Source organism: Zea mays, chromosome 10 (assembly GCF_902167145.1).
Source record: "Zea mays cultivar B73 chromosome 10, Zm-B73-REFERENCE-NAM-5.0, whole genome shotgun sequence".
In the NCBI taxonomy this organism is placed as follows: domain Eukaryota; kingdom Viridiplantae; phylum Streptophyta; class Magnoliopsida; order Poales; family Poaceae; genus Zea; species Zea mays.
Genome location: NC_050105.1, coordinates 6732810 through 6745702, shown reverse-complemented (window position 1 = coordinate 6745702; position 12893 = coordinate 6732810). Strand labels below are relative to the sequence as shown.

Below are 12893 nucleotides of genomic sequence, written 5' to 3'. Positions count from 1 at the left end.
ATACATCACATAGTATTGGTTAGATCTTCTTTGAACGTTGAATGTCACACTCCATTTGGGAAACACATTCTCATGTTGTGAAACTACATAAATCACTTAGATAAAAACATTAGTCTCACAACTCTAGTCATATAGAGAATTTCCCTTTTGGTAAGTGCTTTAATAATTTGAATTTCTTACTTAGCACTCTATTCATTTAAGAACATGAGATAATCCTCTTTATGTCTAGGTCATGGCAATAATACGATAATCAATTTGAAATATGCCACAAGATACATACAACCAATTTAAAGCATGTAGATTGTCATAATATAAAAATATGAACTTGCAATCTACCATATAATTAGATCCTTTCCAAAGCAAGGTAAAATCTTTTAAGTTCATTCTCAAGTGCTTCATTTTTCCTATGTGGCTACAAAAGACACAAAGGAATATACCAATTAAAAGCAATGTGCACTTAAGAATTAATTGTTACCATCCTTTGGATATCACTTGGTTGTAGGCCTTTTGCTTGATTCCCACAAAGGTTAATCCTTATTCCCTACAACACAAGTTCTTGCTAGAGATGAATATGAAGTTAGTGATATAACAACTCAATTCATCTTTGGTTCAATCTTAAAGGATAGACAATGTAAGATTGATAGCTTGGGATAAGAATTGAGTTAAACCGCTCAAGCACCCCAAAGCTTCATATCATCTCTGGGTACCTGCAAAACTTATTAAGTACATTTTGGTACCCATTTTTGGATGGGTCCATCAAGGTTAGCTAATAAGGACTTAGGCACCCAAATAGCCTTAGTCCTAGAATGTGGTGAACTCATCACCTTTCTAGCACAAGAGTCAAATTTGGGTCTCCTAAGCATATTTGAATGTATTGTTAAGTTAGGCTTAGGATTTTTAACCCTTTGGACAAACCTTGAATAGATGACCCTTTTCACGGCAATTGTAACAAATGTGGTGCTTGTCCTTGCAATGCATTTGCCCTTTGCTTTCATCCTTTTTGATGGTCATCTTTCTTGATCGTGCAAGGTTTTGGTTCTTCATGTGGGGGCATGAATCAATTTCATGACCCTTCTGCTTGCATCCATAGCACCTTCTATCGCTTCTCTTTGATCTTTCTTTGTTCAAGCACATAGGTACATTGTTAGAGCAAATAGTATGAGCATTAATTTTCTTACCATGAATTTTGCTCATGCCCTTCTTGGAAAGCTTGGTATTCTTTTGAAGGGGTTTTGTGCATGCTACGGTTGTCCCCTTCTCAAGCTTTTTCACCATATTATCACAGTTATCTTGAGAAGGTTGAGCATGACACTTTCCCTTCAAACGAGTTAAGCTCCTTCTTAGCATTCCAACTTCTTCCTTGAGCTCTTTATTTTCTTGTGTGATAGAAATATCACTAATTCCTGAAATGTCTAGCTCAATGGAAGATTGGCTTTCTTGAGAGCAACATTTGTTAGCACATGATAATATAGTTTCTACTTGAGTACATGTGCATATGTGAGGTTGGTATGATTTCAAATTAGTTAACACAACCTCATGAGCCATTTCTAACATGATATGTGAATCCATAAATTTATTATGAGAGCACACAAGCATATCATGTTTTTCTTGCAAAGCTAGATTTTCAATATTTAGCCTTTCTATCGTGTTCTTGAACATAGTTCTAATTGAGCAATATATGATGAATGATTAACAACTTTAAGTTGCTCAATTGAAATGTCTTCATACCTTTGGACCAAATCATCATGAGAGCACTTTAGCTTCTCATGCTCTTTGGTCAACTTCTCTAAGTCTTCGATTTTTCTGATGAGGAAGTCTTCTTGCTTATGAAGCATTCCTTTTTGTTCTTCCGCTCTTTTCATGAGTTTGAGCAAGCTCATCCGATGTTTCTTGCTTAGCTGAGCGAAGAATTGTTGAAGATCATCCTCATCTTCACTATCACTTTCTTGCTCCTCCTCATCCTCACTTTCGCTTTCACTGTCACTCCCATTAGCGACAAAGCACATATGAGAAGTGGATTTGAAAGACGAACCTTGTGAAGAGGTGGATTCGTCGTTTGGTCTCCATCGATCATTTTCTTCTTCAATTTTGTTCTTTGCCTCATCTTCCTTCATTTTGAGGAACATCCTTTTGGCGATTCTCATGGCAAGATCTATTGCCCTAGGATCAACATCTGCACCAAAAGATGAAGTCGAGGCAATCTCAACTTTTTCAAGCTTAGAAGCACTTTCGTTTCTTAGTCCCCCCGACATGATCTTTTCCTCACGCGGTTAAGCGTTAGAACGAGGATTAGGATCTGATACCAATTGAAAGTTGCCTAAGGGGGGGTGAATAGGCAAGTTAAAACTTTTTCAACAAAAAACTAGAAGCAAACTGGGTAAAACTAAATTGATCTCGAAATTCACCCAGTTAACTTTGGAAATGAGATGTTCTAAATGATCCACAGGGTTCAAAGTAATAGATCTGAGAAGGGCACTTCTCAAAATCCACACACCAAAAAGATATAAACAAATCTTTCACGGAATGGTGAGAGAACGAAGAACATGAATAAGCACAATGAACAAGAACACAAGAGACACAAGATTTATCCCGAGGTTCGGTCACACCACCAAGGTGCCCTACTTCCTCGTTGAGGCGCCCACAAAGAGCCAGGTCTCTTTCAACCCTAATCCTCCCTTTGCCGACCACAAAGGTCAAGCCCACACACTAATCTTTGCTCAAACGAGCGAGTAATACAAACTTTCTTGTGGTCTTCCACAAGATTTGGAGACTCACAAGAGACACCTAGTCGTCTAGGAGCTAGAAGCTCCAAGAGTAATGAATCCACAAAGAACTCGATGTAGTACCAAAGCTCGAATGAAGAAGAGCAAGAGAGATTTGGAGATGAAGCACAAAAACCGCAGCTCTCAAACTCACTCAAAGATTTCTCTCCAAAGGTTTGAAATGGGAGAGGCAAGAGATGTGTGAGAGAGAGTGGGAGGTGTTTCTCAAGTTGAAAATGGAGTTTGGGTCGTGCTCTTCGCTGTGGGGAGAGAGGTAGGAGGGAGTATATATAGGTGGAGCTCAAAACTAGCCGTTGGGCAGATTTTTCTGCCTGAGACCGGTTGAACCGCCCCCTAGGGCGGTTGAACCGCCCCTGGCAGGCCTGGCAGCCTGTCTGCCAGTCTGACTGGCAGACTGACGCGCAGACTGACCGCAGACTGGTCAAAGTTGACCAACACCGGTTGAACCGCCCAGGGGGGCGGTTGAACCGCCCCTGACAGCTCCTGGCGACCTGTTTGCCAGTCTGACTGGCAGACTACAGATCAGAGGTCAGAGGGGTCAGAGACCAGCTGAACTGCCCCTCAGGACCAGTTCAACTGGTCTTGACCAGTGAGTTTAGGAGAGAAAACCCCAGCTCAACTGCCCGGAGGCAAGTTCAGCTGGTGTATGGTCAAAGAGGTTCACAGCTGAAGTTGAGTTCAGCTGAAGTTGAGAAAGCTCAACTCAGCTGAAGTTCAGCTCAGCTGAAAAGCTCAGCTGCAGCTGAAGAAGCTAAACTCAGCTGAAGTTAAGTTCAGCTGGAAAGCTCAGCTGCAGTTGAAGAAGTTCAGCTGCTTTTCAGCAAGAACACTCTAGGTTTCTCAAACCTAACCATGGTCAACCATAGAATGTTAAAGAGATTTTTGCTTTTCAAAAAAATAGCTTTTGAATATAGAGGCTTGAGCTTTGGCAAACACCAACATTCTTTTTGGATCCCCCTTTATAGTACGACGATTCCTATACTCAAGTTAAATAAAATATAATTAAGTAAACTCCTTGAGTAATTGGCGTCTCATATGTGATTTCTCCATGGCGTTGCTTCATAAGGATCACAAACATCTTTGTATCACCTTTTGAAACAAACACAAATCAAACCCTGTGACTTGTACCATATCACCATGTATGAGTTCAAATCATGGCTTCAAGTCACCTCACTTATGCATCAACATGTTATAACTCTTCATAGCTGATTAGTTCATCGACTTAGTGCAAGTACTCCCTTCTTCACCTTAGCCATGGTACCTCGGTCCACAAGCCGTCGCTTGGCCTTCACCTTCGCTTAGTTCCTCGAAGCCCTTTCCTTGCTATCTTCACCCTATCAAGCCATTATTGAGTCACATCATATTGAGCATCCATTGAGAGAATCATTTCTTCAATATTGTGAACCTTGCTTGAATGTCTTCTAGATATAACTGTTAAGATCAATCAAGCTCTAGTTTGATTCTCATAGAAGCATATATGGACTGGTAGTAATATGGTCAAGCCAATTCACAATTCCTCATATCTTATTCACTTTGGCTTGACTAATCCTCTTAATCACTTCAACCTCTATTCTGATCATATTTATGCATAGTGATTTCTCAGGTCTTGTCCATATATTCAAACCAATATAGAGACCATATTATATCCATTTGCATTGTCTCACTGGTTATTTAACCTCGTGTTGAACCTTTGTTCATTGATCATTATACACTATTCAAGTATGTTCATCATACTGAATTTCCTGTTCAACACTTAGCAAACTCATTAGACCTTTAAATGTGTTGTTATCCAAATCACCAAAACTCACAAAAGGGATGAATGCACTTTCAATACCTTGATTCCAAACATCCCATAACAAGCGACAATGACAAGGACTAGGCAAAAACGAGTCGACTTTACAGTCCGAAAGCCCATTTTTGGACTAAACTTTAGTTCTAGGATTAATGAAACCAAACACGATCTAACTAGTCCGCAGTCCTACGATTACTGTTTGTCTTAGGCCCCGTTTGGTTTGAGGGTCTAAAAATTAGTTCATCGATTTTAGTCTCGTTTAGTCTCTAAATTGCCAAACAGTAGGACTAAACTGTTTTAGGTTCTGTTTACGCTTTAGTAGCCTGCCTTTTACCACTTACTATACCACAAGTACACACAAATACTGGCCTTAATCTTTGTCATTAAGTCAATCCAGTTTTTAAGAAACCAATTTCTATTTTTTAGCTAGAAGAGACTAGCCTTTTGGTTTTTAAGAATATGAGAATCCAATTTCTATAAACTAAGCATAAACTAGCATGTTTGGAACCAGCTCAATTTATATAAACCAGTTTTCTTAAAAACTTGGTGGTTACAAAGAGACCCTTATGATGTGTTTGGTTTGTGGAGTCACCCAATGCTTAATGAGATGATGCATTATAAGTTCATTCCATCAATTTTGGTGGAATCAACTCACTCCTCATGTATATACTAATTATTAGCTTATGAGGAATGGGATGATGATGGAGCAACTCATTCTATTCAACAAACCAAATAAAAATGTGAGGAGTGAGAAGAAGATGAATCACTTTATTCCTCAAACCAAACACACCCTTAGTCTCTAGTCTCTCAAGAGGTGACTAAAAAACACTAAACCATATTAATTCTATTTTTTGTCTATTCTTTATTTTAGTTACATTAATGATGGGAAAATGCTAAAGGTTTTTTTTTAAATCATCTTATGATTCATTAATACATTCTGAAACTTTTAGTCCCTAATTTTTTAATACCATAACTAAACTTTCACTAGACAAAGTAACCAAACGGCGTTTTCCCGTCACCAACTCGGACCGAGCCTACAGTTAAAACAAGATCCAGCCGTCCATTTGCAAACTGCCATGACTTGCACGAATTCACAACGGTGCTCACGCTTCCCACGTCTCTTCCCTCCCGTTCCGTCCGCGTCGACGCCGGTACACCACCCCGAGACCCGAGTCATCGACCAGCCACACCAGTGACGCACCTGTCCGCATTGCGGTTGCGGCACCCTTCCTGCAGAGTCCTCTATAGAAGCGCCTCCACGAGACCACGAGTCCACGACTGTCCTCCTCGGTCCTCGCACAAACGTTCCAGGAGTACAAGCACCACCTCCGCCGACTCGCCGGGGAGAGGGGGACGGAGCGATGGACCAGACGGTGTCGGCACTGCACAAGCGGATGGAGACGCTGTCGCTGCAGGCGAGCGCTCTGCGGGACGCCTTGCAGCGGAGCGAGGAGAACACGGACAGCGCGGTCGCCGCCCTCGACTCGTTCGACCACCACATCTCCGCGATCGAGGCCTCCATCCGTCCCGCCCAGGTTCAGCCACTCTCCGTGTTCCCGTCCGGCTAGGAGGGAGAGGTGACCCGTGTCCGATTCGGCCGTGTCGCAGGTGAGGGCGCAGGCCATCACGATGGCGAACGAGAACATCGACAGGACCATCGAGACCGCCGAGGCCATCCTCGCGCAGTTCGAGATCATCCGCCGGGTGAGAGACTGCTCCCGTCCCCCGGCTTCTGTTCGAGAATGCTCTAAACCCCTAGCGAGCTGGCCGCTGGGGCGGGGTTTTGAATTCGATTGTTGTATTGGATGGCTATAATATGGATGTGATTCAGGGCGCCAAAATTTGCATCCAGTGTCACAGTTTTGGTGCATGCCTCGTCGGAAGGTATAAAGGCCCACGGATGGGTTGCAACTTGCAAGTCAATGATTCTGTATGTGAATGCGTGCATATTGCCATACTGGTGTAGTTGCGATCGGTTGTTGTGATGTCAAGAATACAACCAATGATCGACGATTGGCTTGTTATTCTTGTTAGTTCATTGCTTTGTCGGTTTCTTCTGCCGGTGTTGAACTCAGTATCTTCGTTACTGTTAGATTACAAGAGCATTTATCCATATTGGTGCAGTCGCAAAATGCCAGTTGGGTTTCATGTTGTAGGGTTAGCATTGATAGTTATTGATCGGCTTGTGTGCTTTTGCTAGTTCAGTACTTCACCACTTTCCCCAGCAGATGTTATATTTGCTATCCATTTTCTCCAGCAGATGTTATAGTGGATATCTTCGGCACTCTTAGATAATTACCGATTTATTCAAACAGTGCACTCATTACTATTTCTTATGAACATGCTGGTGATTTTTGGATAGTTTTGTGCCATTAAATATTTTTGGAACGTTGTCAGTTTTTTACTTATATTGGTTCGAGCATAAGGTTTAGTCTGTTCACTTAATTAATGTGAGCTGTACTTTTGAGCTTTAGGCTGAAGCTGTGATAGTGAGGGGTCCACGTGCGGATCTGAAGAGCTTCCTGGAAGCTATGGCTCTGCTGAAAGGCGTCATCCACTTCTTTTCCTCAAATAAGAAGTTTACGAGTTGTGAAGGAGTACTGAATCAAGTTAACAACCTCTTAACCAAGTCAAAGCTGAAGATTGAGGAGGAATTCAGGCAGTTAATGAGCACTTACAGGTAAATTTACATGTACTTTAATGCGTCTGTTTCTGAACCAAGAACTTGCAGAGTCGTTCACTTCTTTTGGTCGAACAAGAACTTTAATGCGTCTACTTCTGAACCAAGTTCATTCTTGATCCTTATAATTGCAGGGAATTACGCCCTGTGTTTCCTAGAGGGTTTCCATTAATGATGTACCAATTCTTTTGATGGATGTTCAAATGTAAACTATTGCGTCTGTTTTTTCAGCAAAGCTAGTGAGCCCGCACATCTATTTGATTGCTTTCCAAACCCGCTATTGGCATCAGAAGGGAACTCTAGAGCAGTTGGAGAGCAACTATCCAAAAGCTTTGAAAGTGCTACATACAGGACTCCAACACTAATTCCCCCAAGAATATTACCACTTCTGCATGATATAGCTCATCAGTTGGTTCAGGATGGAAATCAACAGCTGTGCTATAGAATATACAGGTAGGTTTCTTGACCTGGATGTAGCATCTAGCTGTTCTGATTATTTACACACAGATCACAATATGATAATGTGTCCAGGTTGTTTGTGGATATCTGGCCTGAGTATTGAGAGTAAATGAGTTGATGGAAATACATCGATAGCGACAAAATATGAAAGCAATGTGGCACACCTAGTCAGGTCTTGGTCAGCAGCTTACACTGTATGACTAAAAATTGTTGGAGATTGGAAATCGCCTTACCTACTGAGTAACTTAATATATGTCAGTTCGAGCATCCTTGATTTGGAACATTTATGGTTGCCATGCAGTATGAACGACCGTTACTTTTCCTTCTCAACTTATATCATCATTCTTTCTTGATTTTTAACTGTGTGATCTACAAAATCATGCTTGGATTTGTTTCTTTTGTCAGAGATGCTCGCAGCTCAGCATTAGAACTGAGTCTTCAAAAACTGGGCATAGAAAAGCTAACTAAACGTAGCATGCAGCCGTGGCTGGCCTCAGGAACCTGGATTCAGATTATGCACGTTACAGTAAGGATGCTTCTATAATTCTGATTGTATTGTATGTGTTTAGACATCAAACTAATATACGATGCTGAAATCAGGTTAAAGTATTACTGGCTGGAGAAAGAAAAATTTGTAATCAGATTTTCGATGGTATCACTTTCAACAAGGATCAATGTTTTGCTGAAGTGACAGGAAGCAGTGTTATGACTCTTCTCAGCTTTGGTGATGTTATTGCTAAAAGTAAAAGATCTCATGAAAATTTGTTTGTACTGCTGGAGATGTATGGATTAATGCATGGACTTAGGTCAGAGGTATGTAGAGATAATGCATTCAGCACTTCTCATCGCAAGGATCATTTTTTTGTGTCATCACAAGGATATTGTTGTCGTTAATTGTCTTGTCATCAACTTCAACAATGTTGATTTTTAGAACTAGAAAATCGCTATCATCTTCATCTTTGTTTGGCTTATTATCAGATTGAAGTGACATTTCAAGGAAAGTTTTGCTCTGGGATGCGGGAGGCTGCATTAAGCCTGACTAAGAGCTTGGCGCAAGCTGTACAAGAAACTCTGGTTGATTTTGAGGTGGCAGTTGAAAAGAATAATTCAAAGACTACCGTACAGAATGGAAATCTTCATCCTTTTACAATCGAAGTGATTAATTATGTAAAAGGCCTATTTGAGTTAGTACCACCCTTTCCATCTTGTTATACCTTCCTGCAGGGCCGTGCCGGCAAAATCTGAGGCCCTGAACAGGTTTTAAAACGAGGCCTTTTTTATTGGTGGAGGGCACCAGTCGCCGGTGAATGAAACGTCGTAAAACTACAGATATACACGTTATGGCTAAACTCACGTCTCACAGTCATATAATAGAAGCATGTGCAGAGACGGAGCCAAAACGAATGAGAGGACTAAATGAAACTGCTAACGTATAAGATCTTTTTTGCATTATATCATATATATACATTTTAAATTTTAGAGGAGTCTTTAGTGGAGTAGGGGCTGGAGCCCCGTTTACTTCACTATTACTTGCGTTACTGAGCATAAGTACAGACAGATAAGTAAAAAAATAAGGATTAATATTGTATTTCTATTTTATAAATGTACTATAAACCTACACGTTTGGGCCCCAAAGATTTAGGGGCCCTGTTCCATCGCACACCTCGCACGCCCTCTGGCCCGGGCCTGCCTTCCTGACAAACGAGTATTACTATAAGCTCTTAATCCAAACCAGAGAGATCTATAAATCCATCTCCTGACCTCCTTTGGTCTTGAGTTGTCTTATGATTATTCCTTTTCTTTCATCTGGAAAACTCAATGTAGTTTCTTATGGTTGCATTGTAAACATGTGTGAGTGTTGTAATACCTGTTGATGCAGAGGTGGTTAATGACCATTGACAATCCTTTGTGCTCTAAGGGTATATAGGTGACACCACCAAAACTAAGGGCACCAATTTAAAAAACCCTTTATTTTTTTATTCAAAAACTCCTGAAGCATTTTGGAGTCTACGGTTTGGCACAATATCTTTAGTCTCAACCTGCTAGTAAGAGTTTTCCAGGTTTACAGCTTGTCTTGCTCTGTACGATTGCCTTACTTTACTTGACGAGGCAGTATGCTTGCTATAAATAATGATGAACTTGTTTTTTTATTTAAGCATGGTTTAATTTATCAGTTATCTTTCTCCAATTCACACTAACATCTCTTTATTCTGAATTGAACAGTTACCAATCAACACTGAAAATACTATTTCAGCAATCTGAAAGTGACAGTGAGACTGAATCTGAACTTGCAACTGTAATCATGAAGATTATGCAGGCCCTTCAGAATAACTTGAATGGGAAAGCTAAGCAGTACAAGGATCCTGCATTGTATCACATATTTCTTATGAACAACCTTCACTATATGGTTACGTCTGTTAGCAAGTACGCCTCTTTTGTGCTTAAGATCCACATCCACAGATGTCTTGGTGGTCTCCCTGTTCAATAATTTGCTATGTCTCACCTCAGATCAGAATCCAAAGATATACTCGGTGGTGACTGGATTCAGAGACACCGTAAGATTGTGCAGCAAAACGCTAATCAGTACAAGAGGGTAGCATGGGCAAAGGTCAGTGCATCATCGGCAATAGGATGCAGGTTTTTCTATTTTACTACTTGGTGTTAAAGCTTATCATCACCTTTTAACCATTATATTTTGTTGTTCATCATGGACCTCTACCTGTTTCAGTGTTTGAGATCTATAAAATACGATGATTTGCATGCTGCACTCTAGTGGTAGCTGATGAAAAATTCAGTTGTTATTTTATTTTTCTCTGATAGAATGCACTACGAGCCAAGGCGTAGAATTCAACCACAGAGATTATCCTCTATAAATTGGATTCAGGTTCCTATTGGATTTTCAGGTTTAAAGGAACTTGCGATCTACATATCCCATCATGAATTTTGTTTCATTTCTAGAGTAAACTTTTTGTGTGATGAGAAGAAGACATACTTTTTACTGTGCACTCTCCCTTGCCTACCACACTTTACATTCAAGTCCGGTAGGTTACATAGGGGCTGATTGGTTCTCGGGCTATCTCATGCCTGCTTCGAGCGGGCCTGGACCGCGAGGGAAGCCCACTCCCCACTTCTCCACGCGTGCAGGCCAGACAGTGAAAAAGGCGCTAAACTGCATGCGCGCATGCAGGGCGGTGGACGAAGGCACACGCAACCGAACACGCGCTTGCGCGCGTCAATGCACGGTGCGAGCCTGGGCGCGTGGGGCACGACAACTAATCAGCCCCATAGTGAAGTTCTTATTTCTCCTGCATGTGCATTATAGGAAACATTGAACAGATCGGCATCCTATTCTAACTATTTCAACCTTGCTTAGGGGTTGTTTGAATGCACTAGAATTAATAGTTAGTTGGCTAAAAAATTACTAGTGGAATTAGTTAGCTAGCAAATAACTAGCTATCTATTAGCTAAACTGTTTGGATGTCTTTAACTAATTTTAGCAGCTAACTATTAGCTCTAGTGCATTCAAACATTCTCTTAGGAAGCTTTATGTTCATGTCCCTGTAGGTTAGATGGTTTAAGATTTTCTTTGTTGTCTATGTGCACGATTGGAAATATTGTATAGAATCACATCTTGTTAAAACTACTACACTTCTATGATTTTAGATTTTCCAGACACTCTCCATCCAAGTTTCAGGTGGCAATAGTTCGTCATCACCATGTGATGTTAGCAAAACTGGAGTTTCAAGGACTATGATCAAAGAACGGTCTGTACAATGGCATGTTTTCTGTAACACGTTAGCCTTTTTTTTAATGAAATTAATATAAAACAGATAAGGAAATTGTATGCTCCCTTGACAGGTTCAAGTCCTTCAATATACAATTTGAAGAGCTTCATTCAAAGCAGTCTCAATGGACTATACCTGATCAGGAATTGCGAGATGAACTGAGGCTTGCCGTGGCTGAAATTCTCTTGCCAGCATATATGTCTTTCATTAGCCGTTTTGGGTATGTGAAGTTATCTTCTTTATCCGCTCGGGATGCCCTCGCAATTTCTCCACTCAATTAATTGTTTACAGTTAATAATTATTCGATTATACAACCTGCAGTAACAAAAATGTGTTCTGAAATCATGCAACCAAACTCTAAATAGTCCAACCCAATTATACAAGTACTTAGATTTATCACATAAAAAAATTTATTAGCGATGGTACTATGGTAGTGCGACGTCGCCTGTGTCTTAAATGGCAAATTGAAGATCTGCTAGGGTGTTGTGTTTTACCTCAAATGTTAACGAGGCGAAAGAAAATTATGAATGCACCAACAACTTGTTCCAATTTTCAGTACTTCATTCAATGATGAATTGACAAATGTCATATGGGGTGGCGGTGCAATGAACATTGATCTCTGTATCCGTTTTCCTTCTCATTATATGGTATAATTTTTTAGTAATCAACTGTTTCATAGAGACAATCGCACTGGCTTTCATCTTGTTTTATTATATGACTGTAGCACTGTTTTTAACTTTCAGGAATCTTGTTCAACGTTCGAAGAACCCTCACAAGTACATCAAATACACACAAGAAGAATTGGATCAATTGTTGGGTCAGTTCTTCCAAGGACAGTAAGTTGGTGAACAGAAGCTGTTAAAACAGAGTAGTATAGAGAGGAAAATGGCTTGTCTAAGTAAAGTTTTGTACCACAGCTTATGTCAAATGTTTCTACAGAAGAACTGCGTACCTTTTTGTTTGCATCGCCCGAAAAATGGCACTGAACTACTGATGTAGCCTATAACTATGGCTCCTCTGCAACAGCCAACACCTGTATCGCGAAGGTCTCACGCTCTTTCATTACTTGGCTGATTACCCTTTCATGTTAACGTTTGAGAAGACATCTGTGACATATGCAAACCTCAGGAGTCAGGATCATGTTCCCGATTTCAGTTTGTGTAGTTAATAATTTTCTAGGCAAATATATGTTGCTTTTGCTCATGTTGATCATATAGGGTGTTTGAATTCTCACGCTGCGTAGGGGTTTTGTTTTTTTAACAGAAAATCAGAAATGACAACTGCGACTCTTGTCTGTCTTGCATTTGTTGAGCTGCAATTGTCGCAGTTACTTTTTATGGGGCTCTAGTAATTCTATACTACAGCGTGTAATGGTAGGTTAGGAAATCTTGGAG

General features: G+C 40.5%; 1 protein-coding gene across 2 annotated transcripts; it reads left to right on the top strand.

Annotated features, from left to right (window-relative positions):
• Nucleotides 1–5678: 5678 nt before the first annotated feature.
• LOC103640783 (exocyst complex component EXO70A1) lies at nt 5679–12613 on the top strand. Of its 2 annotated transcripts, none has more exons than XR_004853098.1 (12): nt 5679–6110; nt 6184–6279; nt 7050–7255; nt 7487–7708; nt 8120–8240; nt 8315–8527; nt 8693–8898; nt 9938–10138; nt 10223–10322; nt 11409–11478; nt 11573–11719; nt 12243–12613. XR_004853098.1 is itself a non-coding variant. In XM_020546077.3 (12 exons), the coding sequence occupies exons 1-12, from the start codon at nt 5937–5939 to the stop codon at nt 12337–12339; spliced, it is 1884 nt and encodes a 627-aa protein (XP_020401666.1). In that variant the 5' UTR covers nt 5695–5936; the 3' UTR covers nt 12340–12613. The 2 variants fall into 2 exon arrangements, 1 of the variants encoding a protein (XP_020401666.1); XM_020546077.3 differs by having other exon boundaries at nt 5695–6110; nt 11378–11478.
• The last annotated feature ends 280 nt before the right edge of the window (nt 12614–12893 follow it).

Excerpts from the sequence above, each read along its gene's own strand:
- LOC103640783 (XM_020546077.3), top strand. The coding sequence starts at position 5,937 with ATGGACCAGACGGTGTCGGCACTGCACAAGCGGATGGAGACGCTGTCG. Across the intron at positions 7,256-7,486 it reads CAGTTAATGAGCACTTACAG|CAAAGCTAGTGAGCCCGCAC; the intron begins GTAAATTTACAT and ends CTGTTTTTTCAG. Across the intron at positions 10,323-11,377 it reads AGAGGGTAGCATGGGCAAAG|ATTTTCCAGACACTCTCCAT; the intron begins GTCAGTGCATCA and ends CTATGATTTTAG.